At 45.9% G+C, this 19165-nt stretch overlaps 1 protein-coding gene across 1 annotated transcript in view; it reads right to left on the minus strand.

Annotated features, from left to right (window-relative positions):
* Positions 1–17122: 17122 nt before the first annotated feature.
* Positions 17123–19165, minus strand: part of slc9a5 (solute carrier family 9 member A5) — a gene marked incomplete at both ends in the record, with an annotated part of 38085 nt that continues 36042 nt past the window's right edge. Inside the window, 3 exon segments of the mRNA XM_084437528.1 lie at positions 17123–17706; positions 18389–18511; positions 18666–18738. Coding sequence (XP_084293654.1) covers positions 17123–17706; positions 18389–18511; positions 18666–18738 — 780 coding nt within the window.

The raw sequence follows: 19165 nt of genomic DNA on the forward strand, positions 1-19165 counted from the left end.
CCTCCTCATTACCCAGTCCACTGCACACACTCTGGGCCCGGGGTGAGTCAGTCTCTCCCCAATCCACCGCCTCCACAGCCCTTAATCAGTGATCCGACCGGCCCCACCTCTAACCCCCTCTCCTGGGCTCTGTGTTCCAGGGAGAGATCCTGAGGAACCCTTTCATGCACAGCTAGGCTGCGCCGGACGCAAACCCCGGGCAGGCACACACCTGGACCAGCTATGCAGCTCCTAATCACCTCCGCTGACATGTCTTTGAAAGGGCCCAGCAAAGACTGAAAAGTGTGTGTGTGTGTGTGTGTGTGTGTGTGTGTGTGTGTGTGTGTGTGTGTGTATTTCCAAAAGTGTGTGTCTAGAAGTCCCACTAGGTCCCTATTTGCTGGGGGGGTGGGGAGCAGCCGGCGATACTAGAGCCAGATTGGGGGATTTGGCGTGTGAAGGGGAGATGGGGGAAGGAGGGCTTTTAGGGGGGTCCTGTGGATTCCATTTAGGCTCCACGGTCGTACACAATCCCGATCCAGCAGAAGTTACTACAGAGGGCCGGGTGGGGGGGGCTGGTGTTAACTGGGGGGGCCAGTGCAGGTCGCTGAGCCAGAGACCACGGCTGCACCATCCATCTTAGCCCTGCTTGGTTTCATCAGCCATTTACAGCCCATCAGCCCTGGTGGCTTGGATATCTCATCGACCGGGCCCCTCTCTCTCTAGGGGTGACTTATGGCTCTCCACCGACGCGAACGCTCGCTCCAGGCATGTGGGGGGGTTTAACGGCGTGTGAACTTCAACACGGTCACGACACACAAAACCCTCAACACTTCTATCTTTAACATCGCCAGCAACCCTCTTAGTATTCATTGAAAATCATTGAAAATCTAGCGATCTTCTCTTCGTTCACACCATTAAGAACTAGGCCTAACGCACGCTGAGATCTAAAACAACAATAACATTCCTCTGATTGTGGAGCACTCTCTGTTGTTAAAGTCAACATTGGTCATGTAAATGTCTGAGAGCAGACAGACTCAGAAGCTAGTCTATAGTTCAAATCAAACTACTAAAACAATGCACATGCTCTCTTTATCACGTCATCACATTGCCAAAATCTGTTACCCCAAACAGCAGAAACTGCCCATCCCTGAAATTAAGCCATGGTGTGTGATCTGAGCGCTGTTGAGGGGGGAGGAGGGGGGTCTGTCAGGCAAGTCCATAGGCTGCATTCCAGAGACAGGTGAGGAGAGCCAGTTACTCACCACCACCACCCCCACGCTGGAGCTTCAGGGTCCCACTGCGGCTGCCCGAAGCCGGGGCTGGACACTGCCCCCCCCGGGACTAGTCCACTCTTCAGCTGCAGCCACCGCAAGCCGAGTCCAAACTCTACGGTCTGGACCTCTGAGACTGAAATACTCCCGACTCTCGGTTCAGGTGGAGAGGGAGGATGAGATGAGGCGGATAGAGATAGACAACGTGTGCGTATGTGTGTGTGTGTGTGTGGGGTAGAGAAAAAAAACAGGCTGCACACACACAAACACACTCGCATGTGCTCGCACACCAGCTCCTCTCTCCAGAATGTCAGCCTAGCGGCTCATCCGAAACGTGCTCCACCCCATCTCCCCTCTAACCCTCCCTCCCTCTGTCTACCCCTCCCTCCCTCCCTCCATCCCTCCCTCCCTCCATCCCCCCAAGCCCTTCTCTTGCCTGTTCTAGCACGTGAGCCCTTCTATCTGATCCTGTGTGAGTGCAGCAGACAGCTGGAGAGAGAAGCCAAACGCCACACACACACACGCACGCACACACACACGCACACACGCACACACACACACGCACACACACACACGCACAAACTACACAGCACGGAGGAGGGAAAAACACAGGGAGAGCAGCATTGCAGCCAAGGGAACATTTGACGCTCTTATTATGGTCTGGAATGGTTAGAGGTCTTTGGAAGCAGTCGAGAGGAGAACAGACTGTCTGCAGACTTTGGGAGAGCGAGCCGAGACAGCTGAACTGAAAAGCTCGGTGATATCCAATCCTTTAATATAATAATGCCTTTGACATAACGCAGTCAAGAGAGCCGACGGGCTGGACTCAGAGCGGAGCCAGAGAGTGCATGGGAACGAGAAGAGGCATCAAGTGTTTTCCAAAGTCCATGAAGGAAAAGCTTCTATGGATGTGACACGTTCTGTGATGAATCATGGGAATAAGATGAATGAACGAGTCTCTGTTCCCAGTATTGAACGAGTCTGTTCCCAGTATTGAACGAGTCTGTTCCCAGTATTGAACGATCTGTTCCGGCACATCGAGCTCAGCCCAGAGCCAGCCATCAACCAGGAACAGTCTCCATGTTGTCATCTGTATTCATCTGGGCTGATTGTACTGTATGGTTAAGGACAAGCTAGTGCAGAAAAGTTGTTCTTACCACAATCACTATCAATGGTGAGAAGAACAGTGACACAGTACTACAATCAGAGGAAAAACACAGCCAGTAAAGTACAGATAAGCTGTAATTGTTTTATAGTAAGTAAACCACCACGCAACATAAGTTGAATGGCAAGATAAAGGCACGGGCAGTGGTTTCTAATGGCAACATAGAGCTACACACAGGGCTACACACCTGTTTGTTTAAAAAATGGAAATTGTCCCAAAATGTCATGATGTCAATAACTGTTTGTGGTTGATCGTATGAATGAACTCCTCTAGACACGTCTGGAGCATCTCAACACGAAGAACCAAATCAAACGCTTCCCAAATAGCCGCCTCCCTGATAGCTCACATGTCAGATGACTGTGTTCTGTGATAATATCACAAAGAGCAGCCAGGCCTGTCTGGGCGATATGCGAGGCCCTGTGCGAAATAGGCATTGCAAGGCCTTCATGCACTATGCATGCACATCTTTTTTTCCAAGAGGTCTCTCCCCCCCGCCTCCGAGACGTCTCTCTCTCTCCCCCCCCTGAGACGGCTCTAAGTCACGAAGGCGAAAGCGCAGTGTTTCCAGTGATGTCTGGAAAGTTAACTTAGCGCAGCCAGACTATTGTGTGGCTCGGCGTTATCATTAAATTACAGCTCCCACTGCACTGATGAAGACCTCAGGGGACCAACCGTATGAGTGTATAGAAGGCCTGATTAAGTCCACGGTGCAGCCTGGATACAATGATCTGCCAAGGACACAAAACAGCACTTCTCACTTTTCATGCAGGGCTTGACATAAGCAGGCTGGCCCAGTGCTGTCTTGAACACCTCCAGGCCAGTAAATAACGCATTTCAATGGCCCGCTCGGGCCAGTGCAAATATAACTTTGAGATCATATTAGGGATGCACCGATTGCAAAATTCTGGGCCAATGCCGATGTTTAAAATAACAATCCGGCCGATGGCCGATGTTTATTTTAATTCCCATTTTAATTGTGCCAGGGAAACAAAGAAATGAAGCTTTTGGTTCCAAAACGCCGATTTTGATTTCACTTTAATTTGAAAGCAAACTACACGTGCGTTTGCGGCGTTATGTCACGGATCTCCTCTGAATCTGCAGATTGGTAGGCTACGTTTTGCAACAAAAAAAGCTGTAATTGTTGCGACATAACATCGGCCACTACCATCGGTGAATGTTATTTTATTTGCCGATGGGCCGATGGCAGTCAACAAGGCCAACATCGGCCGATACCGATGTTCGGCCGATGCATCGGTGCATCCCTAGATCATATATATATAGATATATAGATATACAAGTTTACAATTGTCTTCCCATAATAAAACATTTTTGACATTTTTGAGAGATTCTCTGTGTTACCCAATCAGCAGAGTGTTCCAACACACCACCGTTTAACGTTTGCTACATTTTGTCGGGGCTGAAGTTCAACTCGCCCCAGCTGTAAGCTTCGCCTGACAAAAAAAAGAAACCTCCGAGCCTTTACTCTGATTGGCCGTGGTAACGCGCCAGCGCGAGAACTTCCCCGACTGGAGGTCCTCCCTGGCAGCGGGCCAGCTCACCGGACCCCTGTTTTTGACCCTTGAGAGAGCAGTGCAGAGGTGGAGGGGGTCTACAGAGAGACGGACAGGTTTCATCCCATTAAAAGGCAGGCAGAACCAGCCATCTGAAGAGAATCCGGAGAGAGAGCTCATGGAAATTGAACAACGACCCGTCTTTGTTTTTTAACATACTAAAATGCACCATAATAAACATTGACTTTACATGTACTTGTATCACGTCATTCCTCTAAGGCAGGGGTCTCAAACTCAAATTGGCTTGGGGCCACTGCTGGTATCGTCAACTCATAGGAGGGCCACTTCAATGTCAACTTCAACTACTACTAACTATAAGAAAGTGCAATATTTCTGAAAATGTCATTTTTCATTTCCATAACTAGACTCACAACTCAGTCTCTAAATGTTGCAAGACTATTCCATAACTAACATTTTCATCATACAAATTCAAACCGATTTCCATTCATTTTAATATATTTTAACATATAAGTTAGTGCTGCAAATCATTTTTCCTTACTTTTATTTTATCTTGAATAGCCTACATTTGTACTTTATTCTGTTTTAGCTGCAAGATGCATCACTACTGTAAGCCTGCCCTGGACCTGTACTTGCATTTATTAAAGTTCAAGTTTATTTCCATTTCTTACCAGACACTTGAATACATTTGTAGGCTACTGCTCTATTTCTTGCCAGACACTTATCTTGAAAGACTGCTGAGACATTAGCCCTCTCAGCTGTGTGGCTCGTTTTTTCCTCTGGTCTCCTTATGACACTCCATGTTTAGTAATGGATAGCTCTTGACATTATATTCCTTTAGAACGGCGACTTTGTTCTTGCATATCAAGCAGGTAGCATTTCCATTGGACACCACAAAAAATACTGCAATGTCCATATTTCTTGAAACTGTCTGTGTTCTTAACGTTAGTTAACCATGAAAACAGCCTCTCGGTGGCGAGCTGCATTCCGTTATAGTTCATAGTTCATAGTGGTGTGTGGATTGATTGCACCTGTGACTGTATGCAGCGTTCACCTCACGCGCTGCGCACAATAACAGCATTCCGCCTCACGTTTGAGCGACTTGAATTTACATTGTAGGCCTGCCTACTGGCGCCGTTTACAATAAATTATTTTGCGGGCCAGATTATATTATATTTCTGACATCATGTCGCGGGCCGGTTGGAGTGTTGTGGCGGGCCGCAAATGGCCCGCGGGCCGCGAGTTTGAGACCCCTGCTCTAAGGCATGATGATGATCAACCACTTGTAGAAGCACTCTTCACTCTGAGACAAACCACTGATATCTGATTCTATAAAATGCTTGCCATGTCCTGTTTAAACGTTAGCAAATATATATCAATATATCAAATATATCTTCCAGGCTAGTGATACAACATTGGGGCCAGTAACTGTGAAAATCTTCAACTGTATGTCAAGCCCTGTCATGTGTCCCCCAAGGTGGGAAAAGCCATTACTGTTATATCTCCTCTACATCTATATATCACCTCATTCTCACCATATCTGTTAACAGCCTGTGGAAAAAAGCCTTATTGCTATTTAAGGTTATCACCTCATTTTCACCACATCTATTAGCAGTGTGTGGACATGTTTTGGCTAGCTTAGTAGTGTTCCAGCTTTTATCAGGCCCTGTAGACGGTGTTTAGGATGTGTCCCGCTGAGATGGGGGTACGGTAATGTCTGCCTCGCCGCCTGCCTAGCCTCACTCACACTCCCTCTGTCTCCATGGCACGTTCCCACAGACGGACACGGACAGAGGGGACAGGACAAGGCAGGACACAGGGGACAGGACAAGGCAGGACACAGGGGCCTTGATTACGTTTCCTTTCCAGCGCAGAGTGTCTAGTTACGTCCGGCCTGAAACGGCTATTAAATCTCTGCATGAGTGGGGAGAGTTTTGGGAGAGGAAACACAACGCCCTGACGCCCTGAGAAAGCTGACAGCCGTGGGCCGGCCTAATAACAGTGGCCGCACAGTCGATGAGGCACTTCACGTAGGCTCCAGCATAAACGCTCAGCTAAGTGGAAAATGTGATTTACGTCTTAGTTCATCAGACTCTGTGTGTGTAGGCGTGGGTCTGAAGAACAGGTCAAGTATGTCGGCTGACTCGGCTACAAATTATGCCTTTCCAACTCACTTGTAGCGCTATAAGATTCATATAAGATTTGACACACCGCCTTGAATACCGCGTTCCAAAGTTGGGTAGAAACTTTAGGAGAAAGGTCACCATTCTTCACATAGCTGTGATAGTTGTGTGTCTCTCCAGTTTACAGCCTACGCAACAGATGTGGCTGGGACTGTACAGTGCATCTGGAAAGTACACACAACCCTTCATTTTGTCCATATTTTGTTATGTTATTCCAAAATGGGTCATTTTTTCCTCATCAAACTACAAACAACACCTCATAATAACAAAGTGAACCAAGTTTATTAAGATTTTTTTGCAAATGTATTAAAAATAAAAAACTGAAATATCACATGATGTACATAAGTATTCAGACCTTTTTCTCAGCACTCTGTTGAGGCAGTGATTAGATCAGTGATTAGTTGATTGGAGTCCACCTGTGATAAATGCTATTGATTGGACATGATTTAGAAAGGCACACACCTGTCTACTGTACTGTATGTAAAGTAGTAATAACCCACAGTTGACAGGGCACGTGAAAGCCAAAACCAAGCCATGAAGTTTAGGAAATTGTCAGTAGACCTTCAAGACATCTTGGAAAGGGTACAAAAAATGTATGGTCCCAAAGAACACAGTGGCCTCCATCATTCTTAAATAGAAGAAGTTTGGAACCACCAGGACCCTTCCTAGACCTGGCTGCCCGGCCAAACTGAATAATCAGGGAAGAAGGGCCTTGGTCAGGGAGGTGGTCACTCCCTGATGGTCACTCTGACAGAGCTTTGTGAAGATGGGAGAACCTTCCAGAAGCACAACCATTTCTGCAGCACTCCACCAATCAGGTCTTTATGGTAGAGTGGCCAGACGGAAGCCTCTCCTCAGTAAAAGGCACATGACAGCCTGCTTGGAGTTTGCCAGAAGCCATCTAAAGGACTCTCAGACCATGAGAAACAAAATTCTCTGATCTGATGAAACCAAGATTGAACTCTTCGACCTGAATGCCTAGTGTCATGTCGGGAGGAAACCAGGCATGGCTCATCACCTCCAACACCATCCCTACAGTGAAGCATGGTGGTGGAAGCATCATGATGTGGGGATGTTTTTCAGCGGCAAGAACTGGGAGACTAGTCAGGATTGAGGAAAAGATGAATGCAGCAATGTACAGAGAGATCCTTGATGAAAACCGGCTCCAGAGCGCTCTGGACCTCAGATTGGGGCAAAGGTTCACATCCCAACAGGACAACAACCCTAAGCACAGCCAAGACAATGAAAGAGTGGCTTCTGGACGAGTCTGTGAATGTCCTTGAGTGTCCCAGCTGGAGCCCAGACTTGAACCCAACTGAACATCTCTGGAAAGACCTGAAAATAGCTGTGCAGCGAAGCTCCCCATCTAACCTGACAAAGGTTGAGAGGATCTGGTGAGAAGAATGGGAGAAATACCCCAAATACAGGTGTGCCAAACTTTGTCATTCCCAAGAAGACTTGAGGCTGTAATCACTGCCAAAGTTGCCTCAACAAAGTACTGAGTAAAGGGTGTGAATAGCTACAGTAGGTCAATGTGATATTTCAGTTTTTTATTTTTAATACATTTGCAAACATTTCCCCAAAAACCTTTTTCACTTTGTCATTATGGTGTAGCTTGATGAAGATAAAAATGAATTTAAGCAATTTTGGAATAAGGATGTAACATAACAACATGTGGAAAAAGCAAAGGGGTGTGAGCACTTTCCGGATGCAGTGTATGATATAATGTGGTGATGAGTGGAGAGAAGTAGGCTTTGTGTGTTTGCCGACCCAGCCTGCTTGGGTGTGGACCAGGATCAGGCAGTGCTTTATGGACCTGTCATAATGTTTGTTTACAGTACGCCGCTGCGCTCACAATTATGTCTTTAAATGCAGCTGCTGAGATGATCAGCAGTTTCAGGAGATGTGCTTACTCGATTACCGAGAGCCTAAAACATCAATCCAACCTGCAGGTCCCAACTGACTACTCCCCATTACTGTGGATTCCCAACCAGAAGACATCAATCAAACTTTAGCGGCACAAAAATATAATGTCAATTATTTTCTGCAAATGTACAAAGCTTGGGCTAGGCTAATTAGCCCTTTAGCCCTGCGAGAATCAGTAGTGACAGCACAGAGGACATGGGTGTGTCTTTGGGGACTGGGGAACACCCCTCAGAGAAAACGAACTAGGCATCATCACAATGCATTCATATTAACAGCCATGTGGAATTGAATAATGAATGAATCTGTTGCACTAAAATAGAGGGCTTCAACCCAGTCTAAAGACTCACAGTACAGGGGAGAGCGAAATAGTGAACAAGGGAAGTACGATAGAGGCATCTTGACTGGAAACCAGACGTGTCTGCTCCCTAAGCAGCGAAAAGTGCTTAAGAAGCCGTCTAATAGGCCTACCTCTGATGCTTCATTTACAGCCATTCAGTCTGCGGCTCTCTGGGCTGGTGGACCTGTCGTTGTCGGTAGAATGGTGCTTGCAGTCAGGTTCTCATGGGCCTTCTTGGACTGATGACACATCCAGCCTGAGATGGAAAAACAAACACAGCTTCTATTCAGTCTTGTGCAGAGTCAACTGTCTTGCTCCTAATACTATACCAATCCCAAGCTATTGAGGCTACACCTTGGCTTGTAAGCAGCTGCACTTTTCCTTAATGGTTCCTCCAGGAAATCAGCATTGTTGTGTTTCACTCTAGGCAATACAAAAAGAGGGCAACCAAGTTGCCAGGAAAATCTGAATGCTTGTCATGTATCCCTCGCTTAATTTCAAACATGTGCCTTTTTTTCTCTATTGTCGGAAGAATGCTAAACTTAAGCCAAATGTAGGATGGATGCGGCAAACAAGGGTGCATGTTCCCTCTCCTTCCCAAGAGAATAAAGTAATAATGTAATAAAGAATGAAGTGGAACAAGATGAAACTAGACTCGCTATGAAACAACGGCACCACACAGTTACACCAACATTCATTTTATTCTCTGGGATCAGGCCAAGGTTGGTCAAAATGATTAATGAGTTTTGGCTCTAACACCAAATTGCTTTTTTTATGTATACTGTACAGTACATACATTGCTACTGTTAATCTGTTAAACGATATGCAGTTAACAAGCCAGTTAAAGTCTTCCAAACAATCAAATATTTGCGTAATTTATGTGCTGAGGCACTTAAGCCAATGAAACTGTCCAGGTTTACTTCGGCAATTGCATATTTCTAATACTTTATCCACTCCGGCAGAGGAAAACCAGCCAACCGTGGAACAAAGTCTACTTTCCAGGGGTGGAAAGGCGGTAATTGATGGGGTAGAAGGGCTAGTCAGTCTAGAGCTCTCATTTCTAGACTTCCTGGACGTTTAAAACACTAGCGTAGTTGGGTCCATTATACTTCCAAACGCTGGTCATGGGGGGGTTTGGGGTTGAAAGCAGCCTGGTAACCAAAGGCACCCGGCTGGCCTTTGAGCTGTCACATGAGCATCCCTAGGGTGATCCCTAACTTAACCCCACTGACACCGTCCCAGAAACACAAACAGCCTTAAACCAGCTTCAGTGGTTGGAGCAGCAGGCTGGCTTCTCGACCACAGCCCTAATAGGAGTGATGAATATGCATTGGTGTTAAGAGGGCAGTGCGCTAGGCTGGGACAGCTGACTCTTTAATGATCTCTTCCCTGTCCTGCTTCTGAGGGGGGGGGGACAGACTGTTGTGCGATGCATTTTTCCAGCGCAGTATTTACACACAGAACATACACAACTCATTTTAAAAGGTGGTAATTATCCAACAAGTGTACAGCATGGCTGGCCCCACCATGGCCCAGGGCTCTGATTAAAGAGGGAGACAACTTGTTCTATGTTTTTGTTTTCCACACCACATGACAACAACAGATTTATAAGACGCTGGTTGCATGACATAACACTATCTGCTTCTGCACGCAATCCACCCACAGTTATGCTAGCCTATATATCAAAGTCTTTCTCAGGCATTTACAAGATGCTTTCACTCAACAAGAGTGGCTGTGTGGAACCCTGCCCCAAGTCACCCAATGGAAAATTACCGTCCGCAAGTTTGAGCGGCGACTGGCACTCAGATAACGGCTCTGAGGTGCTCGCACTGGGTGACAATACAAATCACAGGCTAAGAATGTGAGGTTTTCCACGCTGGGGAACAATTTGCAAGGGAGTCAATGGGGAGAACAGCGCGCATGGGTGAGCGCCACCCTCTAATCCACACAGAGCCGGCCCACAATTAAGCCCCTAAAGAATGGGCTCATTCTGGAGGGTTTGTGTGCAACACCAGCAGCACCGGGCGGGTCCGAAGCCTACAGCCTCTGGTGCTGATCTACTGAGAGTGTAAGAAACTCCCCACAATAGGCACCTGACTTGTGAAGCAGCCTATTGACCACTTGTCTTGTGCTTTAGAGACCATTATAAAGCATTGCTGTACCATTGCTGTGTTAAGAGTCGCCCCACACACACAGATGAATGTAATTGATTGATGTTGCATGGTGATTACATCAGCCTCCGTGATTACAGCTGCAGTCTGCGAGCAGGCTGAAGCTCATCTAGCGTGCTTTGAGAGTGGGAAAACTATGAGAGTGGGATGCTGGTAGAGCGTGGGAGCTCAACCACAACGGAGTAGCGACTGGGTCAAACATCATGACAGACGGACACAAATGAATAAGTGTGTCTGTGAAAAAGAAAAGCGCCCGAGGGTGTGTCCGGCTCATTCCAGGCCCAGGCCGCGGTTTCCGCCGTCGGAGTGTGTTTACGGCTGGGTCGCCCACACCCCTTCAGGGCCTGCCGTCTGAGGCCTTGTCACGCAGCTTACAATTAGCCAGCGATTTATAGTGCAGGTCCAGGTGAGGTTTCTACCTATGCAAACAATGACATCAATTACATCCATTTAGCAGGTCGGAGATAGGATGAAGCCATCTCAACTGACCTCTATTCATTAACTGATCATTCTTTTTAAGTTATGTTATGTTATTTTTACGTTACGGTAAGGGTACTGTATATTAGCCTAGTCTTCACTGTCTGTACAATGTACATAGAACAAAAGTACAGGACTGTACGTTATTATTTGCAGATAAAAATGGTGTCTCTAAAAAGACCATTATGACAATATAGATTTAAACAGTTTTCTACCTTTAGGGAGGGATGTTGAAAATAGTATTTTGTTTAATGATGGTTCTAAGATTAATAGGTAGGAAATTATTTGAGAGAGAATACACACACACACACTGATGTCTAAAGCATAACAAGTCAGAGCACACACAAGCATGGAAAACATCCAAGCCTGTATCTCTTATCTCAATTTACTATTGTGACAGTTGTCAGCACGACTCAATATGCATCCATCTAGACATACAGCCATTCAGTAGCCCTCCCTCCCTCCCTCCCTCTCTCTCTCCACACTGCTCCTGTTACACCTTCAATACACAGTGATTCCCCTGTGTGTCTACTTCAGTCTGCTCTGCAACCCGTAAGCCCTTTTCCTGGGGAATGCTAACCACCACCACACCATGCCTGGTGCACACAGCCGAAACGTATCCCTCCCCCAAATACACCTCTGGGATGCAGACCAAGCACTTTTGAATGGTGAAAAAAGGCTCTCAACTTAAGCCAGGTTGGGTGGAGGTAGAGTTTTGAGACCCCTTTGCCTCACAGGAGCTCAATGCCAGATACAACATGAAGGCAATCTAACACCAAGCACCGGCCTACCTCAGGCCGGGCTGACACAGACCAGATTGCTGCCATGTGAGGTCTGGTTGCGCTTTGCCATTTGTTTCCATTGGAGAATAAGGGTTAATTGACCCGAGTGGTAGAGAGACCTTTGAGGGAGAAGGGACGGTCCAGCGAACAGACTGAGTAAACTCAACAGCTGGGGGATTAAAGTGCAGGGTCAGCTGCACTAGATCAGAGGAACAGTTGCTATTAACAGATGTTTGAAATGTTTACATTTTTGTTGGACTCTCTCTACCACCTGAAACACACTCGTTTGGTTATTGCTGGTGTCCCATCTAAGGGTTGAGATTTGAGAGTGTAGCATTGATGATTCTACATAAGTAACAGTAGCTAGCTACTGTACACTCAACTGATCCAGTTCTGGAGGATCAAACATGTTTTCAACTTGGATAAAACTTTAATAAAACTTTGACAGATATTACACGCCTAAAAATGTACAACTTAGGCCTACCTGCCTTTAGGCTTACATTGAAGTGGTCTAGATCTAGGCTACATGTTTTCCTGATTTTTCTTCCCCAGGTTGTACAAATAACCCCACCTGTATCCAAACGGGCATGTTGTCACAGAGCTGAAAGTGGAGTTACACAACATCTGTAGCTGCAGGGGATATCTTGGAATGGCGTTAACAAAATCAGACAATTCCCACAGAACCGCCCCCGGAGAGCATTTATGTTATATCTTACCATCTGTCATTCACTCAATGGAATTCAACAGTAATTTCACACTCAACGGATATTTGAATACCACACATTGTTGAATGTTTGCCTTGATTTGAATTAAACTTTACACATTTAACAATATATTTCATATTTTACTTAGCCTAGATTTAGTAGCCTAAATCGATATATTTCCAACCCTTTGCTGTCATGGAGAGGGTCAATGTCGGAACCAGTCTGACTACGGGGGTTCCACAAGGGTCTGTCTTGGGGTCCTCTCCTTTTTACCCTCTACACTACATCTCTGGGCATCTCTGTCATTCGCACGCATGGCTTCTCCTATCATTGCAAGACTGAGCTGCTGTTCCTCCCGGAGAAGGGCTGCCCGCACCGGGACCTGGCCATCACCATTGAAGATGTGGTGACGCCCGCCTATCAACGAAGCCTTGCGCATCCTGACAGGATGTCCAAACAAGTCTCAAATAGTGTCTTCACCGTCCATTTTCTCAGGGTCATGTATGCCTACCATTAAGTGAAATAACTGTTGGTATCAGCTGTCAGGACTGTCAGTGTCACATCTTTAAAATGTCATGGGACTGAAAAAGACCAGCGAAACTTAGCTATTCAGTGACTTCTAGCATCCTAGCAAAACCACATTCAATTGTCTGGCTAATGTTAGTTAAGTTGCCTAATAATGTGCTGGTCAGCTTCAGCATCATTTACACATGCTCAAAATAGTTATTAGCTAGACAAGACTAGCTTGCATTCTATCTGGTTTATGCTCTGTAATCTGTTTAGAGCATACTGTGTGGTATGCTAACTCAGGCATGTGGTTGAAAGGAAATGAGCCAGGCCTAGGTTACTAGCTAGCTAGTAGTTAACTGGCTAACTAGGACGCCCCCTGTAGGACAGTAATGGAGGCTAGACAGCTAGCACTAGCGAACACAGCTAGCTAACGTTAGTGCTAGCATAGCAAGCATTGAGTAACGGCCATACAATGCCGAAGCAGCGAAGTCCAAAGAATGTTGCAGCTTGAAAAAAAAGTCCATTCCACCATACAGTTACATAATATACATTGTAGTAATTTCGCAGAGTTTTTATCCAAACCGACTTACAATAAGTTAGCTTGCGACACTTACCTCTATCATGACTGTCCTGATGTCTGACCGGACGCGTGGCCTGACAGATCCGGAAGAGATTGGGTCGCAGTTCGCATTATTTACACTCGTATACATAAAACATCGCTCATCCATCACTCTACAATCTGCACACACACTCACACACACTCACACACACTCCACTCACTCACCGCACTTCATTATGTAGGCCAGTGATACGTCAAATGCATTGTTACCCCCTTTTTAACAGTAGGCCTAGGCTGTATCGTATTCACTGTTTTTTGTATTGCGTTTGCGAGTCGTCTGCAACTATGCCATTATCCTGGAAAAAAATCCTGCTATAGCCTATGTGTGTAGGCTAACATATACATGGCCAATAAAACTGATCTTAAATCTTGAATTGTATTTGCTCTTAGGTCACACGGTACCATGCACTGCTCAAACCAAGTACATTTTAATGAATGTGATTAAAAAACATAGGCTAATGTTACTTGAAAAGTTATTATGTTAGCCCATTGGATAACCTTTCTTTTGTGCTAATGACTTCAACTGTCTCCAGTTGCTCACTTGTAGAAAATGTCACATTTGCACATAAAGTAAATGCAGAGATTTCCTTTGAGGGCAAGGCTTTTGGAGTTCTAGGCCTTGGGGATTTGGAAAGAGCTTGAGAATACTACTCCTTTATACATCCCCCTTTTAACTGGCCTCCTCCACACCGTGCCTCTGAAGTCCACGGATGTGCCAGATGCTCTGCTTCAAAATGCAGGGCCTTGACACACTGAGCTGGTGAAGGGGCAAGTTGAACTCACAGAAATCACTATGACACTTAAATATCATGTTTGTTTATTGATTGGACCCATATCCCTATCCACTGGGTGATTTACATAATAAGCACAGACCAAAAAGGTATTAATTCATAAAAGCACTCTTCTTATTTATTTACTTTGTTTCTGGGCAAAAGCCAAAGTTAACATTTGGCACAGATATGTTTCATTTAATTTCCGTACAACAACCCCAATATGGCAAAAAAATAAAATAAATCCTTTCAAAACATGAGTCATAAAAAATACTGGACTTCATTACATACTTATCCTTTCTGTGAGTGAATACATCCAAATGGAAGGGGTTTAAATGCTGGCAGCAGGCAGAACAGACATCAAGGCATCATCTCTGCCCATCCATCCCCTGACCGTTACAGTGCAACACACAGCGCTCCATAGCTCAATACGTCACAATAACTTTGCTGATTGGATTGGTTTGTGGCTTTATATCGTTACAATACTATCACAATAAGACTAACAGGCTCGATGTAATTTAGCGGACTACAAATCCAATGCGCTTGCTTCACCATGTTTGATGTCTGATGCAGTATTCTAAAACAGTGAAGGCCTTGTGGCATTGCAGCATTTACACGTGACGGGATTGAACATGGGACAGCAGAGCACCTCCAGGATGGGGTTGTCTAGCATGGTTGGGTATGGAGCACACTTTATAACGGGCTACTTCTTTATGATAGCACTGCTTTATATCCACAAAGGAACAAGGTAGAAGCTTTGGAGGAATCGACAGGGATTCGGGGGCGTATAACAGCATTCTGTTCTTTGGCCAAAAAAGTGCATAAAGTATATCAGATAATGCCTAAAATAAGTTACATGAATATAGCATAGTACAGTTTGTTTATTTCACCTCTAGTGTGCATCTTGATAGAACAGAGATGGCTAGGTCTATCTACAGATATCAAGTAGCCAGCATAATAGCTCAAGTACAACTGTATAACATGATTTGTTTCATAATATCTGATTAGGCACTCTTTGACAACTGTCCATCCTCTGTACAAAAGCAAATTGGACCTAAATCGTTATCACCACCAATCACTCACTAATACACAGATAGAGATATGACAGAATAAGGCAATGAAAGACAGAATACACACATCATATGTAAATGTTCAGTTTTGCTCATCCTTAGACTTTGGTCATTGAACAAAACAATGAATTTATTTGTAGTTATAAGAGAAGCTCCGACAGAATAAATAGAAAATAAATTACACGTGTTACCAGGTACATATGGCTGCATCCACTCCACACAGACATTCAAGGACAATCAGAGGAGGATGAAAGTGCTACTTTCAATTCACTTTAAAGGGGAGTATTAGATGGGTTCCTCTGACTGTTTATGTACTGTTCTGTACAAGATGATACCCCCATGTGTTTAATAGATCATGCAACATTTAGTGATACATCATATTCAATACTGTGACTCCCTAAGGATTCCAGGGATTCAAACCTTTATCACTACAGATGGGGACAGAGTAGGTCATCAATAACTGATACCCTGGCTGGCATTTGGGAGCAGTTTATGAAATTTGAGATACTTTCATGCCTGTCACATGTAGTTCTGATTCAGTGCCACACTATGGGGTATGAAGATCGCCTTGTGCTTCCGCCCTCTCTTCGTTGGGAGCCTGGGGGATTTTCACAGCGAGGTTTGGCTCGCCTGAATCCCCGAGGACCTACGGTCTTTTGTTTTGGAGGGCCGTGCCAATGTCAAAGAATAAAGTTAAGCTGCGAGGCATCGCCATTTACTGGCCAGAAGTCCTGCCAAGATCAGTTTTTTTTTTCACCTTTTCTTTTCTTGAGGCTGCAGTGTGTGTGTGTGTGTGTGTGTGTGTGTGCGTCTGTTTGTGTGTTCAAAGTGAAAGGAATCCACGATGCTTGACGGACACCCCCCATAAGGCCTGGGCAATGCGGTCTAGACAGATATATTTTCAATAGGCTTAGATCTTCGACATTAACTTACATTCAAGTGTATAAAACAGACTGAGTGTTTGAGACAGTGGGGGAAGTATAAATGGGGGGAAAACGGGGTATTTTTTTCCCGCATGGGTGGCCCTCGTCTTCTGTCCACTCATATGCCATGTTTGTGACTGAACCAGCCGCCACAAAAAACATTCTTCGTTCCATCATGTTACTGTAGAGGTCCGACATCCTGTGTTTATTTATAGTGCGTGTCTGAGCGTACGTACCGGCTAGGTTTCCTCCTCTGGACCAGAGCGAGACTAGTGGATGAGTCTAGCGGATGAGGGTTGCCACTCTTGATCTGGGGTGAGGGGGAACAGAGTAGAGGGTGGATGGCCCGAGCCGGATGGCTGTGTGTGTGTGTTTGTGTGTGTGTGTGTGTGTGTGTGTGTGTGTGTGTGTGTGTGTGTGTGTGTGTGTGTGTGTGTGTGTGTGTGTGTGTGCACGTGAGCACTATGCATTCATGCATGTTTGAGTTTAAATGTGTGTTGTGTTAGGGGATTGAATGTGGGAGGCAGTGATAGGGCCATGGAGATTCCTACTGGAATAAATCTACCCCAAGGAACTGATCTAGGGTCAACTTGACATTATGTCCCCGAATAGTTATGGTTAAAATTCAGATATAACTAAACTGAACCTAGATCTGTCCTTATGGGCACCTATGACACCTATGAAATGTAACCAGGGGCCATTATTACAACTGAGTGGGCCCTCTGCTGCGCGGCTCGCTACCAGGAGATGGCGCTGTGACCAGACTCCTCAGGTAGACACAGGGGTTCCTCCTCTTCCCTGGCCCCTGGTCTGGTAGGGGCTGGGGTGGAGGGACCCCGGGTGGTCCAGGGGGTCTCAGGGTGGCCGACATGAGGGGCTCCATCTCCTGCTGCTCCTCAGAGCGGGCGTCCTGGTCCTCCTCCTTCTCTGGGAACTGGAAGCAAGCGGAGCCCTGGACCACGTTGGCCCCGACCGACCCACCAGCAGATCCCCCACCAGCAGGCCCCGTGTAGGAGGCCGGCCGGGGGCCTCCCAGCCTTGAGAGGGCGCTGATGCGGGGGTGGACGGGCTCAGGGGGGGCTGGCGGGGAGGCCAGGCTCTCCAGCGAGGAGATGCTCTGGTTCCAGGCCTGCTGCAGGTCTATGGGGATGATCTTGGTGGCCTCCATGGAGACGCAGACGGGCAGGGTGCCGATGCCGCCCTTCCAGGGAAGGTTCCTCTCTCCACAGGTAGGGGATGGGGGGGCGACCACCGAGGGACTCTGGCACACCCCCTGAGAGTCCAGGACTGAGACACAGGACACAGAGGAGAACTGGCATTATATCTATTATTATTATTATTATTATTATTATTATTATTATTATTATTATCATTATTCTTTTCTTATTCTTATTCTTATTCTTATTCTTATTCTTATTCTTATTATTATTATTATTATTACTATTACTATTACTATTATTATTATTATTATTATTATTATTATTATTATTATTATTATAATTATAACCTCATGAAACTCGGTGGAAGGGTGTAGCATGGGCCACCTTACAACCCATTAAATTTCGGAACAGATCCAAAATGACGGGGCGGTTCCACGAGCCGGCCAAACATGGCCGGCCATTCAGCTCCATTCATTTTTTGGACCAGGATTACGCATAAACTACCAGACCGATTGTCATGAAACTCGGTGGAGGGGTGTAGAATGGGCCAGTTTAGAGCTCATTAAATTCTGGAGTGGATCTGAATCACAGGACAGGTCCACGACCCGCACGAACACGGCCCGGACGCCCATTCACCTCCATTCATTTTTTGGACTAGGATTACGCAAAAACTACCAGACCGCTTTTCATTAAACTCAAATATATTCAGACTTGAAATTCAGTATTATTCTAAATCCAAGTATGGATGTCAGTCCACACCATTTCTATAACAGGCATTTTCTTCATGGCATTTCTTTACTCTGTCTTACCTGATTTGGGCCATTCTCTGGGTGTCTCTGCAACTTTGCGAGCCACAAAGGTGATCCCCTCGTCCTCCTCCTTCTCTGGTTCTGAATGCTCCTCCTCAGAGTCCAAAGGCACCACCACTGGGTCTGAGGGCAAACCAAGGACCCACAATGCACTACAGCAGCACTGGCATCCAGCCCTGACCCGCCAGTACACAATCATCGGAATCATTTCCCCTCAGAAGGCTCATTCTGGTTTTGGGGGAGAGGGAGGGATATCAGAATGATAGTGACGCTCTACCTTTGTCTTGCCAGCTGACGTTCCGTCGAGGTTTGTCATTGAAATCCTCCCCTTTAGAATCTGAGCCTCGTCGCTGTTGGACAGAGAAGAGAACATAATAGTTCTATGCAACTGGTACAGGATCAAACCTTCAATTACTGCAACATCCAAAAAGGAAATACTAATAATTTCCTTAATAATCAATTAACCATGTAATCATTTGCTCCTCAAAATCACAGACACATGTTACTGGCTGGGGGGGAAGACAGGTTTTGGGGTGGGAGACAGGTTTTGGGGGAGGGGGGCAGGTTTTGGGGGGGAGACAGGTTTTGGGGATACAGTGTCATCTCCAGTATATCAGTGGAATTCCGGGGTTGAGAAAGGCAGGGTGATATCCTCATTGTGAAACAGGGCAGGTGGAGACACGCCAGCCCGTTATGCAAGAAAGAGAGACACATTTATCAACAGCAAGCTCTGAATGTGAAATAATCCATCATGATGAAAAGTGGCAGTGAACTGTA

Source organism: Borostomias antarcticus, assembly GCF_949987555.1.
Source record: "Borostomias antarcticus genome assembly, chromosome: 4".
Taxonomy (NCBI): domain Eukaryota; kingdom Metazoa; phylum Chordata; class Actinopteri; order Stomiiformes; family Stomiidae; genus Borostomias; species Borostomias antarcticus.